This window comes from Athene cunicularia (genome assembly GCF_003259725.1).
Source record: "Athene cunicularia isolate RWA chromosome 7 unlocalized genomic scaffold, athCun1 chr7_part1, whole genome shotgun sequence".
Classification (NCBI taxonomy): domain Eukaryota; kingdom Metazoa; phylum Chordata; class Aves; order Strigiformes; family Strigidae; genus Athene; species Athene cunicularia.
This window is the reverse complement of record NW_020799107.1, coordinates 17,618,531-17,640,715: the sequence shown is the minus strand read 5'-3', so window position 1 is coordinate 17,640,715 and position 22,185 is coordinate 17,618,531. Positions and strand designations below refer to the sequence as shown.

The window sequence follows — 22,185 nt, the reverse complement described above, 5'->3', positions numbered from 1 at the left end:
AAAGCTGTAAGCTGTCATTGTGAAGAAATATAAAAGTATGTTTTAAATTTAATGGGGCATCATATCAGCAGGAACACAAGACAGCCTCATGGACTTCAGGGATGATAAACACTTCAGACCTGACATAAGCTGAAGAGTCAGCCCACAAACATCTGGCAACACTGAATTACAATGGCAATTCATTCAACACAATGGTGACATGAACTAAATTTCAAGAGAGCTGAAGTTGGAATGAATGACCAGAAGGATAAGAAGAAAAGGTTCTGGTCCTGTCCTCCTACCCTCACATTCCACACCACAGAACATATCCATATTGCTAGCAGCAAACTGAAAATATCAGCTGAAAAATAGCTACCTTCATGTGAACTGTTAGTGCAATGTACCACATTTTAGTTCCTCATTATAAGAAATGTTGCTCACTTCCCTCTATTACTTTAGCTAGTTGTTAATTGCTCTACATAAAAACAGAAAAGGTAACCTAAAGATCTTTCTGTTCACAGCTAACATTTCCACAGAACCCATGCCTTGGGGAAGCAGCAATCCACTATCAAACTGGAAGCCTCCACCACCTGGCTAAACTACTCGCTTTCTAATACCATAAATTCCTTTTTGCAATAAAGGAATAATTAATCTTCAGAAAAATCCTATCTTTAGGTTTACAAACTGTTCTACAGACAATATTTCAGGAAAACCAGTTCTCATTCCAAATTAAAAATCCATCATTGACAGTAAGTACTCATAGAATGACATTACCATTTCAAACATTACCAGTTCATTATAGATGGTGGGACAGATCACAACAATGGAAAACTACTTGTCTGCCTGTTAGATTTTAAAACTATACATAAAATATTTATAGAAATGTTCTGTAATTAGATTAGAAATCAGCTAATGACAGGATAACAAAAGTTGGCTCTCAGCTATTTCAGAACAATAATTTATTTAAGGAAGACACAATTTAAAGAAACTTTAAGTGTTTTTCTTCTGCTCTAGATATGTCAGGTCCCTGTTCAATTTAAGTTCTACATGCTCTTGCTGCCAAAACTAGCACAAGCAAATTCAGTCACAGATTAGCCATCTAAGAAAGTGACATTCTTCTTTGGATTTTTTAATAATAAAGTAGTATTCCACTGATTTTTACCAACACACAAAAGAAATTGAAACGAAAGAATGTGTATATTGAAAAGATACCCTGACCTGACAAAAATATTTCAGGAATAGGGTTGTCAATGTGAACATCCTAGTTTCATATTGAGATAGCCCTGTTCACTGTATTGCTACAGTTTTCTGATCAAAAGAGATACTGAAAAAGTATAAATACACACACAGAGTGCATTAAACAAATAACCCAAGTTTCCTCAGGTGTCATTATTGCAACTTGGTTACTTCAAGAAAGATGTACTTTCATAGTTATTTTGATTAACTACTGGTATGGTATCTTAAAACACACTTTTACTTCAAACAAATTCACATTTTAAGAGGGGAAATCTCTAGATTTTTGCTTCATGATTAACTGATCTCAGAATGATAGCCAAGAATAATTTCCATTTTCAGACAGACGTGTTCTACAGCTGCTTACCTGTGATGGGCAAAAATTAAGATATTCCCTAATGATTTCTAGCAAGAAATCAGGGTTTAATTTTTCAAAATATTCCACACCAAGAGGAAAACCATGCAAAGATGAAAAGTGAGTATCCAGAACATCATTCAATAAAGCAATAACTTCTTCTTGTCTCTTATGCTTTTTCATAGCTAGGACTGCACGCAAGAAAGATAATTCCTGCAGAAAAGAAGAAAAAAAAATTTTTCCATATTCCAATATGTTAATCTGTTACTCATACAGTACTACATAACTATTATGTTAGCCATTTTTTCTTTATATTTAGGTATACCGGAAGACACGTAGTTACCATGCATTCCTTTAATTTGTGCAAGAAGCTCTAAATGTTTCTGAGCGCAAAATCCTGAAAATAATATCCCTCCATTCCTGATGTTTCAAACTTATTTTCAGAGATAAAGCACTGCCAGAAGGCAATGATGGTTTTGTTCTGCAAGCAAACAGCCTTGTGTTGCAATCAGGCGACACATTAACTTAGACTGATAGGAAGAAAAACTGAAATTTAGATTTAATGGTACTCCATGAAGAATGCTCCGTTGAAGTGACTGAAATATAGAACATGAAGTAGCTAGTAGACCACAATTCAGATTGTAATCAAAGTATTTTAATGAAGGAAGATGTCTCCTACCCCAGATTTCCCAATGGACTGTTGAATTTCATTAAGAAAGTCCAACTGCTGCTCTGCATCTTCTAACTGCCCTTGTATTAGCTGACAACGGATAATTCCTGTAACATATTTAAACATTTTATTGCAGATTCGTCTTCCTAGTAAGGCACATGCTTTATTTTCCAGAATTATAATAACTCTTTGTCTCCTCAACCTCTTCACAAAGTGGTGATATGAGAAGAAAGAATAGATCAAGACTTCTGGTAATGCAGATTTTATGTACTTAGAAACACATAAGATAGATGATACATAGTTGATACATTAATATATGCAATGCCATGAGTAGTTTCATGGGAAGATGTCATCTCTTATGTTACAAAGTTTAAAACAGTAGATCTTCAACTGGTTCTAGACTAAGTAGAAGCACCATGAAGTTTAGCTTCTAAATTCAGAACAAGTACAAGAAGCAAAATGACATTAAAAAAAAAAAACAAAACATACATCCCAACCACACGCACAAACCACCCCTACCCTCTAAATTTTTCATACTGGCTGAAGTTTCAGGTTAGAAGGCAATAGCCTAGTCAAGGAGAAAAATTCAGGGGAAAATCTGTGAAGCAAGCATGCCACACTTACTCTCCATTTTCTTGACAGCAATTGGACTCTATCAAAATTATTTTTTTTTTTCAAAGAACATAACACGTACATCAAAAGTATCAGATGTTTTGACTTCATTATGTTTTTCAATCTAATTTAAACACATATGTAGCCACAGACTGCTTGTTCTAGCAACTGCTCTTGAATTTTTTATTTTTGCAGTGCCTGAGTTCTCTATAGTTCTTAGGCACTATAGAAATAAAATAATCTTTTTTTTTTAAATAAAAAATACAGCCACATCTCTGTCCTTATCATTACTTTGGGAATTCTAATTTAAAAGAGGAAAGTTTCATTTTTCACAAAGAATACCAAAATTCATATCCACTGAGGAGAAACTGTTGCTACAAGGAAGACAGCATAACATCAATCAGGCAGTACTGTCTAATGCTCCTGTTCTAATAGTTCTACAATTTCCTAGTAGCAGTAGTAAGGAAAACTTGATCGAAAAAGCACTGTCTGTGTCTTAAGACCAGAAAAACCAGAAGAAACTGTAAGACCTTACCAGTTAGTGCAGAAACACTTGTTTCATCAAGTGTCATAGCAGCCTTGTACCACTTTAAAGCTTCTTTCACTTTCCCTTGCAAAATCATTTGGTAGCCAAGTTCAGTAGCAAATTCTGCATTGTCAGATGCCAAATCAGATGCTCTTTCAACTAAGGTTTGTGTATGTTGAAGGATGAGCTGGTTCCGTCCACACTAATGGTAAGAATAATCTTTAAACCTTAAGTTTATTTTATTTTTCGGATTCACACAGAACAACACACCAAATATTGCTGTAGTGGTTGAGACAACAACATCTCATATAAGACTAATGTAATCTGTAGTAATTATACAAAAATTGAGACATTAAAGTGTGCTGGAATCAAACATAAATATACAATATCATACAGTAAGGAATAGTTGATAGCTGCTTTGAATGCTTCCTTAAAATGGTTCTGATAAATACAAAGATTAAAGAAACCTTCTGTTTCATTCTTGTCACATTCTTACATTAAGAATATAGTTGGTGGACATTTGAGTGTAATTTCCATTGGAAACCTGTTTCTCATTTAAAAGCAAGCGTTAAAAACATTTTTTAAATGAGATGGCTTAAGTATTGTAATTCATACTGAGTGTAAAACTTCAAAAACATAGTTAAAAAAGGCTACACAATGTAATATATTTCAATTGTCTACAATCTTCTACTTTTTAGTAGTTGTTTAACATCTGTCTACCAGAAAAGAAAAAACCCTAGGATATATAGTTTATGCTGCTTAAGAAAAAAGCATACTTACTGTTCTACTGAAAGCTAAAGCCATTTTGCAGAAGAGCTGTGAATTCCGTGGTTCTAACCTGTCCAGCGCTTTTATTAGGTCTCCCAGTCTCACTGAAGCCTTAGAGAATAAGTCATAGAAAGAATTAACAGATTAGGACAATTGAACGGTTTTCACTAAAAACTAGTCACCTGTTTTACTATGTAATAATATCTTGAAATTTAAACTCAGAACTTTTCAGGGCTAGGAGTTAAGATTTATTTTGGAATTCCTAGAAAAATATTCTGTAATAGTAAAACGACAATCAAGTAGATCCTGTGTCCTCTATACATGCTCTAAAAAGAGTTAAAACGAGCTGAATCTGACATACAGGAAGAGTCCCATAAAGCAAGATTATCTGAGGAAACTGATCTGTGAATTTTATTCAGGCTTAGTGTGATACAGACACACATGCTCAAAATGAAAGCACTTCCAGATGTTCAGGCTTTTAACATCACACTTTCTCAAACCACCTAAGGTACTTTAAAGTAATTTCTGGGGTTACAATAATAAGGTACATAGGTGGTTTTTAATATGATTTTAGAAGTACACACCTGAATCATATTTAAATCTCATCAGGTTATTTTTTTCCTAGGCATGACTCTTAGTCACATGTGACATTTTACCCCAGAATCTTTTGTTTACACCCTACCATGTCCAGCAAGTTTCATTCTTGTACAGCTTTACTGAATTAGGGATTGCAGCTGTTACTGTTTCTCCATATTTCCTATGGTTGTGTATGAGTAAGACTTAAATTTAATTATAAATACATGAATGACTAAAGAGTTCTTCACAATAACTAAAAATGTGTTAACCTTTTTCTCTAGAACCTTAAAAAACCTACAAAACACAAAATAGTTTACATTTTTGGCTAAATCTGTAATTAAATTATAGCAGCATTTTTGCATAATGAATTATTTTTTTTTAATATTTAATGATTTTTTGTAACAATTCAGATAATGTATTTTTAAATTTCCTGAAAAACGGCACAAGCATCATATGTACAAAATGCATGCATATATCTCTGTGCAGAAAAGGATCTTGGGAGTAGAAGGAAAGTTTAAAGAGAATTCTTAAAGCTAAAAAAACCCCAGTAATTGTCAAAAAAGGGTGAACAAAGCACATATTATACAACCTAACATTGCAGACTGTTGTTAAGTGACTATGACCTCATTATTTCCCTTATTTCAATTAATAAAATACTTAAAATTAATGGAAATCTTACAATAACTTTTTCATTTACCAGAGGTGTATTTAAATAATAAAAGATTGCTTTGATAATTCAAATCAGCATAATTCAAATAACTGTCCAGCAGAGACCTCTGTTTGTCTTGATTCCTGTCCTCTGGAAAGATGGAGGTCAAAAATTATGTTTCCCTTGGCATGCAGAAAACACCCCAACAATAATCTGGAACAGCCATTTGAGTCAGAATAGGTGAATACACCTCTTCCTGAAGGTAAGTAGTATAGCACAGGACCAGACCAAGTATGAGAAGACATAAAGAAGATAGCGCATGTACCATCTAGTCCCTACAAAGGCTGTATTATGCACAGTCTGCTAATAAAAAGACTCACCTCAGATATATTTCCTTCCCTACACAGATAATGCAGGGCCTCCATTCTTATGGCTTCTAAATTGAGGGCATCTTTCTGCAATAGTCTAAAGCCAAACAAAACATGAATGTAAAGAAACCAAAACAAACCTTTGCTCAATCACCTGTTATATCATAAAAGGGGAATAAAATAACTTGTACTGAACAGTCACTTTAAGTCATAGCTCTCAACTGAAAGAACGGCTTTGTTACTTCATGCCTATCTCAAAAACAGTCCTCTCCTATCCAAATGGATTCATATATTGATATAGTATCCTCAAAGAATTGCAAGGCTGGGTTCTAATGAAACTTAATTTAGTATAAATTTATTTTTTTAAAACAACTGATTAAACGAATTCAAAATTCATTAAAAATAAATGGAAACCTATCTACTTTTGTTTCAAAGTGTTCTTACAGTGTAAATAAAGCAAGAACACAATTAGGGGTGTGCTACTTCATACTCAACCTATGTGCCGTTTCAACTGCCTGCTCCCAGTCCTGCAAGGCTAGTTGTAGCTTCATTTTCTTTATGAAAGCAGGAATGAAGTTTGGAAAGTTTGCAATTATCTGGTTCACAGTTTCCAAAGCTCCTGAATAATTCTGTCGGACCTCAAAATACTGTGCCTAATGGAAGGAAGACAAGACACATCAAAAGCCTGTACACTCATACAGGTGAGAAAATTCAGAAGTTCTTTCATCCAGAAACTAGGAAAAAGAGTTAGTGAGGAAAATCTTCATTTAAGTAATAGTTTTACTTCAGAATCACCCACAACTAGAGAACTGCAACAATCAAATAGCAAAAGATGATGATAATCTATAAAGCCTGGTGTGGGGTAAACACTATAACAAAGGTATTCGCAGCATTTATAAGTTACTAGTTCCAAGCAAGAAAAAGAGATGTAGCTGAAGAGTTAAATTGTCTTACTAGGTTTCAAATAACTTTGTATAAAGCATCTCACAATTTTAGGATACTGAACACAACCCACAGATTAAACATTTTTTCAAGCCCTGAGGTATGTACCATCTAAAAACCTACACCTCAGTAGGTCACTGTTACTGCTGCCAGTTATCACTGATGTTGTTGCCATCTATTTTCCTTTGATGCTCAAAATTTACTTACCATATTCCAAGTGACTGTGTGCATGCCATTTTATTTCATATTTTTGAGATACAAATGGTGCAAATACAGTAGGTTCTGAGAGATAATTTCTTAAACTGTAGCAAGATAGCTGTCTGTCTAAAATCTAATTGCAGTAACTAATTTTGAGATATACTGGTAATTGAACTCAAGAGTCCACATACAGCCAAGCACACATGCCTAACCAAATACGATTGTGCACACCCTCCTGAACTTTGGTCTTCATATCTTCACTGAACAATTTTTTCCTACATTTCACTTCAGAATATGAAACAACATTATAATGATAACAATGTCTGTGGTACAAACAAGTGGTAGACTCTGAAACAGAAAAATGTGTAGAGAAAACAATTCATGCCTCTCCCTTAATGAAATATAATCAAAATGAACACTTGAAACAAACTAATGATGATTTAAAATGAGTATTAGCAACATTCATAGATGATCACACTACAGTATTTAACTATTACTTTTTTTGCTATGGCACACAGCAATTCTGTAATGTGAATAGATGTCCTGTGCAAAAAGGAAAAGATCACACATACTTTTACATTTTCAGGCAATGTGAAACCTCATTTCTTACATATAAATATGTGAATAAAAATGTTTTTTTCTTGTGTACATAGTAAAATTATAACCTCAATATACATTTAGGCTGACTGCATTTAACCTATACTTTTCTTTTTTTACACTAAGTATCATCTGGTGGATAATTTTCTTCAAAGAAAAAAAAAAAGAAAAAAGTGCATCATTTTAACACACTTTAAGTGCATCATGTTCCTCTGAACAAAAAGATTGTGATGGAGCTATATTTCTACTCTCTGAACAAGCTGACTTACAGAAAACACTTCTCAGTACCCCTGATCACTCTACAAGATTGATATGACATTTAGGAAGCATTAAAATCATGAAGTAAACTTACTTTACCAAGCAGAGCAAAAACATCATTGCCTTCCTGCAGTGCTTCATCCAAGTATTTCACAGCTTTTTTAATGTGAGTTTCTTTCCCACAGGTGACATCAAGCCATGCTTTCAAAATCAATCCCTATAAACAAAATATAAATTGTAATTCTTTACTAAGTAGTAAAAAAAGTATACTAGATACAGTAATAAGTAGAAATAACCTAAAAATAAAATAGGACTTAAAGTATGTATTGTTAATTATTTAAAATATGTATTTGAAATTCTAACCAGTCTATAGCATAACCTAAAATATTAGTAATTCATTCCAGCATTAATCAAATAGTATCTTTACTTACAGGATTAAAAAAACACAAACTGCAATGGCACTGAACTAATCTAACATGCTCAACAGACAGAACAAAACCTCGCAGAAGCGATCACATAAGACTTAGAAATATTTTCTGCAAACATTTCTGCAGAATGTTTTCTTATGATCTTGTTTGTATGAAACACTGAGAAACATACGGTGTGCTGAAAACAGAGAGAAACTTGCTTTTTCTTCTAGTGTCTGATTAAAAAGAAAAACCTGTGTGCAAGACCTGACATTTCCCAAATCCCCAACATTATTATAAAAAAAAAAAGTAGTAAAATGAACTTTTAAAAGTTGAAAGTGTCCTTCCATTAAAGGAATGATTACTTGTAATGAATAGATTTTATTTCTCGCATGTGTACCAGACATTTTAAAAGTTGAAAGTGTCCTTCCATTAAAGGCATGATTACTTGTAATTAATGAATTTTATTTCTCGTATGTGTTCCAGACATTTAATTATAGTTTAAGTAAATAAAATCTATTCTGAAGTGATGGATTATTTAACCAAATTATACTTGTCATCAAGACAAAAATTTAAACTATAAAGTATCACTAGCTCTTTTGTAACATAAAATTAAAGTAGTGAGTCATGTATTTAAAATTCAAAGCTTAGTAGAAGAGCCATATTTTGTAATTGCTAGCAATCAAGGTCATGATTTTGTTATACAACAGAAACTGGCTGAAATTCATATACAAGCATGTAAAAAAAAAGGAGGTATTTTACTTCTATATCAGGAGTACATAAAGTATCTTATCAAAATGAACTGTATGTATTAAGAAAATCATACTTCACTAAGTTCAAGCACCCTTAACCACCTCTCAAAAAATCTGAAGTACACATAACTTTGTACTGTCAAACTAGGAAAGGGGCTAAGCAAAAGTTAATTTAGAAAAAAGACAAACTATTTGTTTTCTATATAACTAAATGCTAATGTACATTTTTATGTACGTGCCTGTCCCTCTGTAAAAAAAAAAAAAAAAAAATTACTTATTTGAAATCCATTAAATACTTCAGCTGGAAATATTTTCTACTAAGCAACACTCCCAAATAATGTATCTTAAAACCAAAACCAAGGAAACAAACCCCAGCTACTATGGTTTTAACAAACAAAGTAATAAATACTGCTGTTTTACCAAAATGGCATATCCATACTATTTTTAGAAATTAATGTGTTAAAGCTTTGTGATGTCCTTAATTATTTCTTCACTAGTAAAAACTAGCCAGTAATTTAAAATTGCTACCAATTCTAATGAATAAGCAGTGATAGCTCATAATCTAAGGCATTATTTAAATTCATAATGTAATTTCAGAAATTAATGTTTAGAATAGTTGCTGATTTCTAACTCACATAATACCACATAAACTATAAAACTGTAGATTACAAATTGAGCAATATACTGAAGCACACAGAGGACCAATTCAGAAACATCATTTGTGTTTAATACTAGTGTCATAAGAAAACAATTATGTATTCAATTTTAACAGCTCTGCCTTGAAGACATCAGACTACAAAAAAAATGTTTGTTTTGTCTCTCCTTGAATCGAAGCTGATACCTCCTTTGGAAAAAAAGCCAACATGGTAAGTTTTTACAAACTCTTTAAAGATTAAACATTCTAGTGAATTTTGATGTCTGTATATAAATGCAGAAGACATTGCTACATACAGCATTTTACAAAGAATTTAAAGTCAATTACATTCAGTAAAGGGTATTGAGTCTTCAGATTTAAAACAGATGTCTCCCTCTAGTGAGACTATCACGCTTAGCTTTTTGCTAAGAATTATGATGCTCAGTATCAAGTAGCAAAATCGGTATAACTGCGTATTATTTCCATTGGTCAATACAGAACTCTCATCCATTAAGTGAAAATGAATACTTAGACAAAAAAATCATTATGGGAATTCTACTAAACCCTGTCAAATAATCTGTGACATTAAGAAAGTATCAGAATACAAATCAGCTAGAGGGAACCTCCAAATAGCATTGATACAATAAGCCTAGCTTCACAGTATACATGATCCCATTACTATTTTGAATACAAAAAAAAAAGTTACCTCTTTACCACCACCAGAAACTTTGATCATTCTATCAACATATTCACGGGCTTTGTCCTCACGACCAAGATGCCACAAAAATAAGCCAGCAAAGTACAGAGCTTGCTGTCCTGCTGTTTTACGTTGCTCCTTCATTTTTGCATCCAAATCTAGAATGGCATCTCGATCTGAAAAGGTTTTGTTCAGAGCTTTTGTTGATAGCATCTCAAAATATTACAAAAGACTCAACACATAAACCAAGGGCTTCCAAAGCAAACATGGTTTTCTGTATTATATATTGATAAACACACAGGCAATCCCTCCCAATTAAAATTATTAATCAGTTACAGACATAAAAGAAGAACCATCAACATTGTCATTTGTGCAAGAACCCCACTATTTGTTAAACCTGAGATTTGTAGCAGAGACTTCTGCCAGATAAATGAAATGACAATAAATTTGTATTTATAAATTTACAGTTAACTGTAGAACAGCCCTAAAATGCCAAACACAAGATGATTTAGTTCCGGAATCCCTGGAAAATACGTGATGTGTTTAAGAAAATTAGCTTTTGTGTTACATTCTCATTGTTATGGCCAGTTGCTCTCATCAGGTTAATCGCACACAGAAATCTAATTTGGTGTGTGGGACTTACTGCCAAATATTCTCTTTTGCCCACATTCATTTCTGGTCTTTTTTTAGGAGCCATTAAAAATCAAATGTCTGACCCTTACTTCGATGACTTTCTCAGAAAGTCTTGAAATGCTAATTTTGCTGCCTTACAGTATTAGTCCTTAGGGACTCAAGTAAGTGATGTCCTTAAGAGCTGTTTCACATCATACTGCTTAACAAAATTATCACTAACAGTTATAAACCTGCACAGTCAGGAATATACGAAGGCAATAATTTAATGACAACTCAAGTTTACCTCATAAATGAACTGTTTTGGGAATAAAATGCTTAGGAAAGCAACCCACTTTTACATTGAGGTAAGGAATAACAAAATTCAGAAAATTCTTTTCTCCATATGTAAGGTCTCCATTTGTTTGTTGGGTTTGTATGTGTTCAGTGCGAGGATTTTGGTAGAAGGGGAGGGGGCTACAGCAGAAGCCCCTGTGAGAAGCCTCTCAAAGCTCCCTCAGCTGTAAGTCAGACCTGCCTCTGGCCAAGGCAGAGCCAATTAGTGATGGTGGCCATCTCTGTGATAACATATTTAAGGGGAACCTGGGAGGAGGAAGGGGAGTTGTGAGGGAGACACCTATGCAACCACCAAGGTCAGTGGAAGAAAGGAGAAGGGGAGGTTCAGCAGAGAAGAGACCCCCCCCACAGCCTATGGTGAGGGCAGGCTGTGCCCCTGCAGCCCATGTAGGTCACTGGTGGAGCAGATGCCCACCTGCAGCCTGTGGAGGACCCCACACTGGAGCAGGAAGCTGCACCCAAAGAAGGCCAGGACTCTGAGGGAAGCCCATACTGTTGTGTCACTGAGAAGACTGCAACATGAGAGAGGGACCCATGCTGGAGCAGCCTGGAAAGAGCTGCAGCCTGTGGGAAAGACTCATGTTGGAGTAAGTTCATGGAGGTCTCCCATGAAAGGGACCCCAACTGGAGTAGAGGAAGAGTGTGAGGAGTCCTCCCCCTGAGGAGGAAGGATTGATCAAAATGTGATGAACTAACTGATGAACTGCAACTCCCATCTCCTGCCCTCCTGCACTGCTGAGGAAGGAGGAGGTAGAGAAATCAGGAACACAGATGACCCCAGGGAGAAGGGATGGGTGGGGGGAAGTGTTTTTAAGACATGGTTACACTTCTCACTGTCCTACTCAGTTTGTGGAGTGGTGGTAGTGCTGAAATTAAATTGCTGTTCTTTTTTCTTCCCTTAACAAGTCTATCTTTTGCCCCTGACCATAATGGATTAATTTTCCCTCTCTGTTGTTATCTGGATTCCTGAGCCTTTTACTTTCTTCTTCCCATTCCTGAGGGGGAAGGAGTGGGCAAGCAGCTGTGTGATGCTCAGCTGCTCTCTGGGCTAAAGCCACATCAGGATAACTCAAAAGACAGAAGCGGCGTTGCATTACTGACTACTTAAATAGCAGTTCTGCTCAAAAGTACCAACATCAGACAAGAGTAAACAACAATCACAAGAAGCTTGATTCAATTATTTATTTTCCATAGAAGACTTTTCATTGCAGTAGGTAAGTCAGATATTTTTTTTTTATTTTAATATTCAGTCTTACTCTTCACTCTGGTGTTTTGGTATTTTTGTTTACAATTATAACAACTGTCACTCAATTCAGTACAAGATACTATGTCAAATGCAAATCTGGAGTATACCTTTTTAAATCAGGCAGCATTAATCTACAGCTCTCCGATCTCCACACACAGCTGTTTAAAACATGAAACAACATTGTCTTAATGAGCATACCTGGATGAGGGCTCTTTTTATGGGCATAAATCAGAGCCATCATTGTACAAAGTGACACCTCCTGTTTGTTTTTAATAGACTCCAACTGTTGAATACCCTCTTGGATGTCACCTAGTGAAAACAATTGGAGAATATGACGTAACATTTTTCAAGACAGATATCAGCATCAAACATCAATCTGACTTAAGTTTTTCCCCTCTAATTCTCCTTCTGTGTTTTTGGTAACACTTTTTTATATCTTCTTTCATTAGTCACACATCCATTTTCACTTATTTGTGAATTTCAATTTTTTCAAACAGACACAAAGAAAAGAGCATCTCAATGCAGAAAACTTGAAAGGAGTTATGGTCTAGTTCTGTCAACTGTCATAAAGATGAAAATCTTCTTTACTGCTTTTATACAGGGCATTAAGCAGCTCTTTTTGGTCCAGTTTTTTTACATAGGCAGGATTTTTGCCTCTTTTGTATGAATCTTTTGAACATTAATAGAAAAGAAAATATGTTGAAAAATAGGAATGTATGATTTTAAATAGTAATGTATGATTGTAAAACAAAACAAGTCAGGGAGTTTGGGAACTGATACACAACCTCCAAATCTTCTGTATCCTTACTAGCCCCCATGTCACAGCCCTCCACCACTTTGGGTTACTTGTTAGTATTCTGTAACATCCTTGAAATACGGATTTTGATAAACAAACTTCTCAAAACAGTTTAATGTGCACAAAGATCCTCCCAATAGGTATTAGCTGTCAGCTCCTCTGAGGCAGATGGATACAAAGTTAGATACCACTGCACTGAAGGGAAAAGATATTAGCTAGAACAATCACATTTATCTTTGTGATACAATGCAATGGGCATTTGTGCAGGACTCAGATTCCCTCCAAAGAACCTGTTTACCTGACCCATGTTCACATACCCATTTAAAATAAATAGATACTCCTTATTTCTCACTTTAGCACTATGTGGTCTAGATCAGTTTCATTCAAACGGTGTGTGGGCGTGGTGATGAATGGGCGGGGTAGGGAGGTGGTGATAGGTCACGAGAAACACTGGTAATCTCAGCAAGATAAAATAGTCAGATTCTGTAACAGCGCTTTTTTTTCTGTGTAGCATACTAAAGACTGAATTTTGTAACACAAGGAAGACCAGCGCTTTGGGAGGGCCGTGGAGGGACAGGCCACAACAACCAGCTCCCCAGCCCCCCTTACCTGTCCTCAAGGCGCCGTAGGCACGGTAGAAAAGGAACACCGGATCGCTGCCCAGCCGCCCCAGCGCCTCATCCGCCGCAACCCGGACGTGGTGGAAGTAACCTTCTTGGCAGTAATAACTGAGCAGAGCCTGCGGGAGAGGCGGCCTCGGGTCATTCGTGCAAACGCTTCACGTCGGGAAGGCAGGAAACCGCGCCGAGCGTCCCAGACCGGGCCCCTCTGGCCGCTCGCCCTCCTGTCCCAGGCTCCACCGACCCCTCCTGGGGCCCGCAGCCGCGGAGAAACCCGGGGCCGTACGGCACCCGGCAGCAGCACCTACCTGCTGCACCTCAGCGTCCATCGTTGCTACCCGGGGCGGCGGAGAGGCGGCCTCCGGAAGAGCGAGGCGAGCCTGGAGCACTCTGCCATTGGCTGTCCGCAGGAGCGCCCGCTGCCATTGGCTGTCCGGCAGGAGCGCCCGCTGCCATTGGCTGTCCGGCAGGAGCGCCCGCTGCCATTGGCTGTCCGGCAGGAGCGCCCGCTGCCATTGGCTGTCCGGCAGGAGCGCCCGCTGCCATTGGCTGTCCGGCAGGAGCGCCCGCTGCCATTGGCTGTCCGGCAGGAGCGCCCGCTGCCATTGGCTGTCCGGCAGGAGCGCCCGCTGCCATTGGCTGTCCGGCAGGAGCGCCCGCTGCCATTGGCTGTCCGGCAGGAGCGCCCGCTGCCATTGGCTGTCCGGCAGGAGCGCCCGCTGCCATTGGCTGTCCGGCAGGAGCGCCCGCTGCCATTGGCTGTCCGGCAGGAGCGCCCGCTGCCATTGGCTGTCCGGCAGGAGCGCCCGCTGCCATTGGCTGTCCGGCAGGAGCGCCCGCTGCCATTGGCTGTCCGGCAGGAGCGCCCGCTGCCATTGGCTGTCCGGCAGGAGCGCCCGCTGCCATTGGCTGTCCGGCAGGAGCGCCCGCTGCCATTGGCTGTCCGGCAGGAGCGCCCGCTGCCATTGGCTGTCCGGCAGGAGCGCCCGCTGCCATTGGCTGTCCGGCAGGAGCGCACTCTGCCATTGGCTGTCCGGCAGGAGCGCCCGCTGCCATTGGCTGTCCGGCAGGAGCGCCCGCTGCCATTGGCTTCAAGGGAAAGGAGGCGGGAGAAACACCGGAAGAAAAACTTTGGGAAACGCCGGAACGTGTCTGGCGGCCTATTGGGCTCTCCGGAGATGGGGGCGGGACCACGCCTGCGGGAGGTCCCGTACCATTGGGTGCGAGGCGGAGGGGGCGGGGCTTGAACACGCCTCGCCGGGACGTGCTGGCTGGGGGTGGGCAGCGTCCCCTGTCGGCGCGGGCGGGCGGTGGCGCCGGTCCCTGAGGGGCGGTCCCGGCCGTGAGCCTGTCACTGCCGGGGTGCGGAATGGGACATGTGGGAATTCGTTTTTCTTGCTCTTACGGCTGGACATACGACTAAGTATCCCACGCTCCGTATGTTTCATAACGTATCTCATTACTGAGCACTGCATGTTAACGTGAAGCTTCTCTGCAGAAATGAAGCAATAATGGGATAAAATCAAGTGCAGGAAGTTCTCTTTTTTTTTTTCTTTCACCTTTTCGTTCTACCTTGGGAGTTACAGAGTTGCAAAGACTAGTAGAATTCAGGTTTTCCCCTGGAGAAAGCATCCTCATTCATCATTTCTAAACACCAGAAACAAACAAGCGGTGCTAAACAACAGGCCGTCAGAACGGTTGTGTTGTCAGTCCAACATGAAAACTGTCAGTAATGTCATTTAGTACAAGGAGGCCGAACCCACCTTGCACTGAATTAGTAGGTGAAGCTGATCCTTCGAGTGGAGAGTACCCAGAGGAAGCTTTCCTGACAAATACATCACGCATGCACCACTCCATTATACACTTCTCATCCAGTGTCAGGAAGATGCTAAATAAGCAATATGTAACCATATTTGTTTCTCTTGTTGGCCAAGATGATCCTCAAAATTTCCTGTTATGTTTAAGTGATGCTCTAGTTGTTGAGAAGTAACACTTTGGCTTCTGTAACATTGAAAACCTAAAATACCTATGAGAAACACATATTTTTACATAACCATGACTTGTGATCTGCAGTGACAGTGGCATAGTTCTCATTTATCTTAAAACTATTTTCTAGAGAAAAGCAAAGTTTAAAAAGCTGTGTATAGAATATTAAAAAATATTATTCAATTTACTACCTTGTTTTTTAAAGCAGTCTATTATTCCTGTTTGTGGATAACTTACATACTTTTAAGACATATTTTGTCTATATATTAATCAGAAAATACTTATCTTTTCATTTTGATACTTTTGCTGTCCTATCAACGTTTTAGACTTTTTTCATAATGTATTTCAGAACAATTTGAAGGAGAAACATTTTTCTCCCTCAAAAGGTTTGTGATGAATTTCAGGGAATATGCTAGGAAAATTTATTTCTGCATTAGCAACTGAGCAAGCATATGCAATACAACTGGTCATGAACTGGTTTTATACTAAGTTCAGTGCTCATCTCTGAATATTTTTACTTTAAGTTGTAGGGGAATGCAATATAAAATTATGTAAGCATATAAAATGAACATTTTTAGAGATTCAGTGAAGCAATTGATAAAGAATAACCAACAGGCCCACTTTCCAGTTGTATTTGTATTTTTCCATATCAGTATCCACAAATGATAGCTTCTAGGATCATGGTGCTTCCAGAGAGATTCTTAAAAAATCCCGAGAAAAGACCAATAGTTATTCACTCTGACACCGATTCACCTTTTTCAGAAATGCACTTCAATGTCAGATGTTCTGTAGCCTATTTGTGAATAGTAATTAGCAAGAATAAACCGGTCCTCATGATCCAGGCTGGGGAATGTCATGTATCTAGTACTGTTTTCAGTCTTAATTTTCTCTTTGTAAACTCATGAATGATCAGTTCTCATTGCTGTAAATACTCTGAGCTTCCAGGGACACACTCAAGACAGCTGTTGTATTTGAGGTTTGAGTACCCCACTGCATGGAGCTGCTGCATGAACTCATGAAGTTACTCAGGGCAGTACTACTGATACATGCAGAATCATCATGCTCAGTGTCTTAACATGCATTGAATTAGAAATTCCTAGGTGGTGACTAACAAGCAAATCCCAAGGATTTGCTTATGTGGAAGAACAGTATAGCTCACTGCAAGTGTTTTCAGTATCCTCTCATTCTGTGTTTTAGAAGCATACCTTTTCTATATTGATGTCAGATAATAAAGACAAAAGGAACATACAATAAAAAATGTAATCTTTATTATTTCAGCGCACTGATAATGTTCTTTAGCATCAGCTAGGGTAATAGTAGCATTTTCCTGCATGCAGTTCACTAATACAGTATTAGTCAATAATTTTAATAAAATTAATCTCTATTTAATTTTCCTGTGTAAGAAACATAAAATGTCCTGATGTGTTGGATTATACAATTTTGCTACTTTTTTTGTGTGAAAAAGTGTTGTGGGCTCAAGATAACACTTGGAACTCTTCTAGTGCAGCATGAATCAAAATAAAAAAAAAGTCTGTGAGTAAATGTGAGAAAAGATTAAGGATTCTGTGAAAGAAAGGTTGTATCTAGAAACGTATGATGCAGGCACTGCTTAGACATTCAATTTGAACTTTATACCATTTCCCAACTGCAAAAAAAACTTTAGATTTTTAGAAGCAAATTATGAACTCGTTTTGCAGAAAGTATTGACATGTTTGCAAATATTTTTAAAAATAAGAACCTATAGCTATCCATTGTATTAGTTATATCTTGTTCTCTGGAGTTCTTCTGTGAAAAAGTGCTATGGACAGAAAGTAACAAAAAAGGTGTGACATCAACCTGAAGATAAAATTCAGTTCTTGGTTTATGTACATAATGCTGAAAAAGAAAATTAAATGATTTTTACAGTATTTATATTTGCTTATAAAATTCTAATATTATTTTCAACAGGTTTAGTATTTTTTCAACATGTCTGTACAGTTTGGATATACACTATATGCTTTTCACTGAAAATTCAAAATTGTAAAACAAATAAGCTCCTAAATAGCTGCAAAATATTGCTTAATGGTATGGAGGAATGAGGTCTTGTTGAGTAGTTTATTTCATTTAGCTCTGATGTATGGCTTTCCATATTTAAGAATCCTGGACAGTCAAAGGAACAGCAGCATAGGCAATATAAACATGCATTGATAGCATCCAAACTATCTATAATGGTAGATAATACATAATTTTACCTGTTGAATGCTTGCACATTACACTTATTGTGGTACATATTTGATGCAATAAATGTGCTAAGGTCATTATCTGTTTGCTCAAACATGCACCACAGGTTAAAAATTACTATTTACATAGCAGAGGGCTTTTCATTAACATGTACAACGTCACCTTACTGAGAGCTGAAGATGGCTAAACAATACTGCAGGACAAAGCAGAACAACTTTATGAAGGGCTCATTTTGATCAATTTGGAGGGCTGAGGCAGATTCATTTAGTGTTTGTATGCAGAAAGACATTGACATAGACAAAATCTGTGACTCCAGACCTAGAAAGAAGTTTGCACTTTCTGAAACACAATGGTCTGTGCAAAAAATAATCCATCTCTACTGTTCTTGTGAGTTATAGGGGACTTTACAGGCATACCAAGACTTGTTTGGATGTGATACAACATGAAAACATTAATTAAGCACCTCAAAATCTGTTATTCCTTTCCACAAACAATGCGCTAAAAAAACCTGTTGTTCCTTGTGATTAATGTTATTTTCATGCATGATCTATAAGTGCAGCATGCCTTCATGCAAATCATTTCTGTGTGTATATTAGTCATATAATAGAACACCTGGCCCTTGCACCTGTAAAGGTGTACTGAATACCCTTCCCCAGCAGAAGCCCCATTTACAAAAATAGTCACATATAATAAACAACATATGAATAAAAATAAGATGAATCCACCAACACAGATTTTGTAAAAATATGATGTATGTGGCAGTTGAAATGCAAACAGTGGATAGAGTTACCATATTATTCTATGCTAAACACACAAATACTTGGTTTGCACCCCTTTAACTGGTCCCTACAGTCTGAATAGCCATTTTTTCTCTCCTCTTCAGCAGTGTCAGCTGGTAGTGAGAACAGTAACCTCCTGTCAAGGTTGTTTCCTCATATCGCAGTCACTGACAAGGGGTCACTATCTTTTAATAGGCACTGACCTTTAATGTACAGTATATTTGTAAAAATTGTCAGTTTGGCATAGACCTCCAGCAGGAGTCCTGTTGACACAAACACATGATCCTTACTGGCTATGAACTATTTTGCACAAAAGTGATTTTGCTTGCTATTTGCTTTTATTTCTGGTCATCTTTATCTTCCTTTTCGTGCTTTTCTTTGACTGGCCTTGTTACACGATCATAAGAAGGTGGGCAAACTGCTGTTGATGCGGTTATATCAGTTTTCTCTGTAAATGAGTTTTCATTTAACTTGTCAATCAGGATTTCATCTTTCATGCCCTGACCAGCCCCTCCTTCACTTTTGTTTTTGTTATAGATAAAGGAAGCTTGTTTTACTGTTCGTTTTAAAAGGTGACGTCTGTAAGCCCGTTGAATAATGACAGCAGATACTTCCTCCTGTTTTCTTTTTAATGTTGTTGTAATTGGTTCATAGGAAGCTTTAGAAGGATTGGATGCCATAAACCGATCTTCCATCTGTATCCTGAGGGCATCCATCTCCCCACTTTCCCCCAAAACACGCTTTGTGAAAGCAAACAAGATGTCAAGGCAGTGAATTCTGTCACCACTTACCATGGGCAGATCCATTGCAATAAGCTGGACTTTGTTTGGTTTGGGTAGATGAAGAGGAGGCTCAAGTGCTGCTGCAAAGTCAGACAATTTCTCAAATTCCATGAATTGTGTTGCATTGGGATCAAACTTTTCCCAGACTTCATAGAACATCTCAAAGTCATCCTCACTCAAAGGTTCAGCACTTTCTTCAGTAGCAACACCAAAGTTCTCCAAAATCACAGCAATGTACATGTTCACCACTACCAGAAACGATATGATAATGTAGCTGACAAAGAAGAAAATCCCAACAGAAGGGTTGCCACAGTCGCCTTTCACAGAGCTCCCCGGATGAGCTTTATTAGGGTCACAGTCTGGCTCCCCGCTGTTAAGAATTGGGGCTAACAAGCCATCCCAGCCCGCAGATGTGGTAATCTGGAACAGGCAGATCATGCTGTTGCCAAACGTTTCAAAGTTGAACATGTCATCAATCCCAGCTTCCCTCTTAACATAGGCAAAGTTGGACATGCCAAATATCGCATAGATAAACATGACCAGGAACAGCAGCAGGCCAATGTTGAACAAAGCAGGGAGAGACATCATCAAAGCAAAAAGCAGAGTGCGGATTCCCTTAGCGCCTTTAATGAGACGCAGGATTCGACCGATTCTGGCAAGTCGGATGACTCTGAATAGTGTGGGGGATACAAAATACTTTTCTATCAACTCGGCTAAAAACATACCTAAAACAGAAAAAAATAAAACCAAGGTACTTTACCACTTAGTCTCCATATCATAGTAGAAATTTAGAAAAATAAAGTTGGTGGTTATATGTAGCCATTAATGATATTTCTGTTATACCAGTTTTACTTAAGATGTTGAAGTACAATGTATGTTGAATTATTATAACAGTTTTGATGGTTGGATTAACTAAATTATTAGATAAAATTAAAAATTGCATCACTGACTGAGTTGTAAAACTTGTAAGGGCAAAAGCCAACCATATAGCTCTATTTGAGTAAAAGTTCTCCTTATATTCATTTTACCCTCTTTTTAATTTAATAAACAAGACTTACCTACTATAGAGAGAATGACAACTACAAAATCAAAAATGTTCCAGCCTATAGTGAAATAGTAATGGCGAAGTGAAATTAATTTCAGAACACATTCTCCAGTGAAAAGAACAATGAACACCAGGTTTATCCAGTATAAAATATTTTCCATTTCTTCACTTTGGTCATCAGTTTCTACCATCATGGTAACCATGTTAAGACAAATAAGAATCATGATGCTGATGTCAAATACTTGCTGTGTCACAAAATCAAAGACCATGCCTTGGAATTTGTTCTGAGGAGAAAATAAAAAAAGAAACATCCAATACAAACTGTAATTGTTTTTCTTTTCCTGTTAGAAGAGAGTAGAAAATACATGCAGTAAGGCCTGTGAGACTTCAGTAAAAATATAACTAGTGATCTTAAGTAGAGTGTTCAAATTGAAGTTAAAATGGTTGCAAGGGGAAAATAATTTATTTTTATTGTGTTTTCCATTTTTGCTGGCTGATACACTAGTTAAGGATAATTTTCACATGGGCATTTTTCTGCTTTCAACACAACAATAAAACCTGAGCTGTTCATAAATAGCTATCAGTCTGATGTACATAAATAATTTTACCCCTGGTCTTGGTATAGGTTTTTGTGGTTTTTTGGATCCCAGCTTTTTCATTGCATTGTAGTATTTCTTCTGCTCTTCTGTCATAAATATGTCTTGACCTCCAAAGTAAAAACATGAAATCAAAACTGGTTATAATCACATTTATATGCTGTTGAAAAAACTCTTAAAGAGAAATGTAATTGATTTATTTCATGAAAATTGAGAAGATTAACTGGGAAAAACCTCTTAGCTGTCAAATTCAGCTGTCTGCAATCTAAGTAAGCTTTTAGTCCAGAAGTTATCTGGTCAACCAGTACAGCATCTCACAAAAAAGAGTAATGCAGCATTTTTCTACACTTATTTTCCTTGTGCTCCAAGAAATCCTTTTCAGTACTGCTTTTCTTTTATAGGAAGAGATGCAGCATCTGTGATGATAAGCTCGAATAGTCTGGGATGCTCAGTATTGTCACTTCTGAACTGCAATTTTAGTGAGATAAAGGAAGCAGACAAAGTCGGGTTTTCAGTACATGAATGTGTTAGTGCTTTAGGTGTTTTGGATTTAGTGTGAGAATGAATAGTGTTGATAACACATGACGTTTTTAGTTGTTGTTGTGTTTAGACTAAGACAAGGACTTTTCAGCTCCTCATGCCCTGCCAGCAAGAAAGCTGAAAAGAAATTGGGAGGGGACACAACCAGGACAGCTGACCCAAACTAACCAAAGGAATATTCCATACCATATGACATCATGCCCAGTATATAAACCGGGAGGAAAGCTGGCTAGGGACCGCTGCTTGGGAACTGGCTGGGCATTGGTCAGCGAGTGGTGAGCAATTGCATTGTACATCACTTGTTTTGTGTATTCTAATTCTATTAATATTGTAATTATAATTGATTATTACTTCCCCCCCCCCCCCCCCCCCCCCCCCCCCCCCCCCC

General features: G+C 37.5%; 2 protein-coding genes across 9 annotated transcripts in view; both read right to left on the bottom strand.

Moving 5' to 3' along the window:
• Window positions 1-15,706, bottom strand: part of TTC21B (tetratricopeptide repeat domain 21B) — a 43,317-nt gene extending 27,611 nt beyond the window's left edge. The window contains exons 1-13 of the mRNA XM_026852451.1: window positions 15,613-15,706; window positions 14,303-14,938; window positions 14,158-14,249; window positions 13,839-13,968; window positions 12,632-12,742; window positions 10,231-10,397; window positions 7,826-7,948; window positions 6,232-6,389; window positions 5,749-5,833; window positions 4,156-4,254; window positions 3,385-3,577; window positions 2,247-2,344; window positions 1,580-1,780 (exon numbers count right to left, since the gene is read on the bottom strand). Coding sequence (XP_026708252.1) covers window positions 1,580-1,780; window positions 2,247-2,344; window positions 3,385-3,577; window positions 4,156-4,254; window positions 5,749-5,833; window positions 6,232-6,389; window positions 7,826-7,948; window positions 10,231-10,397; window positions 12,632-12,742; window positions 13,839-13,968; window positions 14,158-14,249; window positions 14,303-14,938; window positions 15,613-15,706 — 2,187 coding nt within the window. The remainder of the gene's footprint in view (window positions 1-1,579; window positions 1,781-2,246; window positions 2,345-3,384; window positions 3,578-4,155; window positions 4,255-5,748; window positions 5,834-6,231; window positions 6,390-7,825; window positions 7,949-10,230; window positions 10,398-12,631; window positions 12,743-13,838; window positions 13,969-14,157; window positions 14,250-14,302; window positions 14,939-15,612) is intronic.
• Window positions 15,707-17,081: 1,375 nt separating this feature from the next.
• Window positions 17,082-22,185, bottom strand: part of SCN1A (sodium voltage-gated channel alpha subunit 1) — a 100,899-nt gene continuing 95,795 nt past the window's right edge. For all 8 annotated transcript variants that reach the window (XM_026852637.1, XM_026852642.1, XM_026852644.1 and 5 more), the window contains 3 exons: window positions 21,270-21,374; window positions 20,675-20,945; window positions 17,082-20,341 (listed from right to left, as the gene is read on the bottom strand). In XM_026852637.1, coding sequence (XP_026708438.1) covers window positions 19,173-20,341; window positions 20,675-20,945; window positions 21,270-21,374 — 1,545 coding nt within the window. In that variant the 3' untranslated portion in view covers window positions 17,082-19,172. The remainder of the gene's footprint in view (window positions 20,342-20,674; window positions 20,946-21,269; window positions 21,375-22,185) is intronic.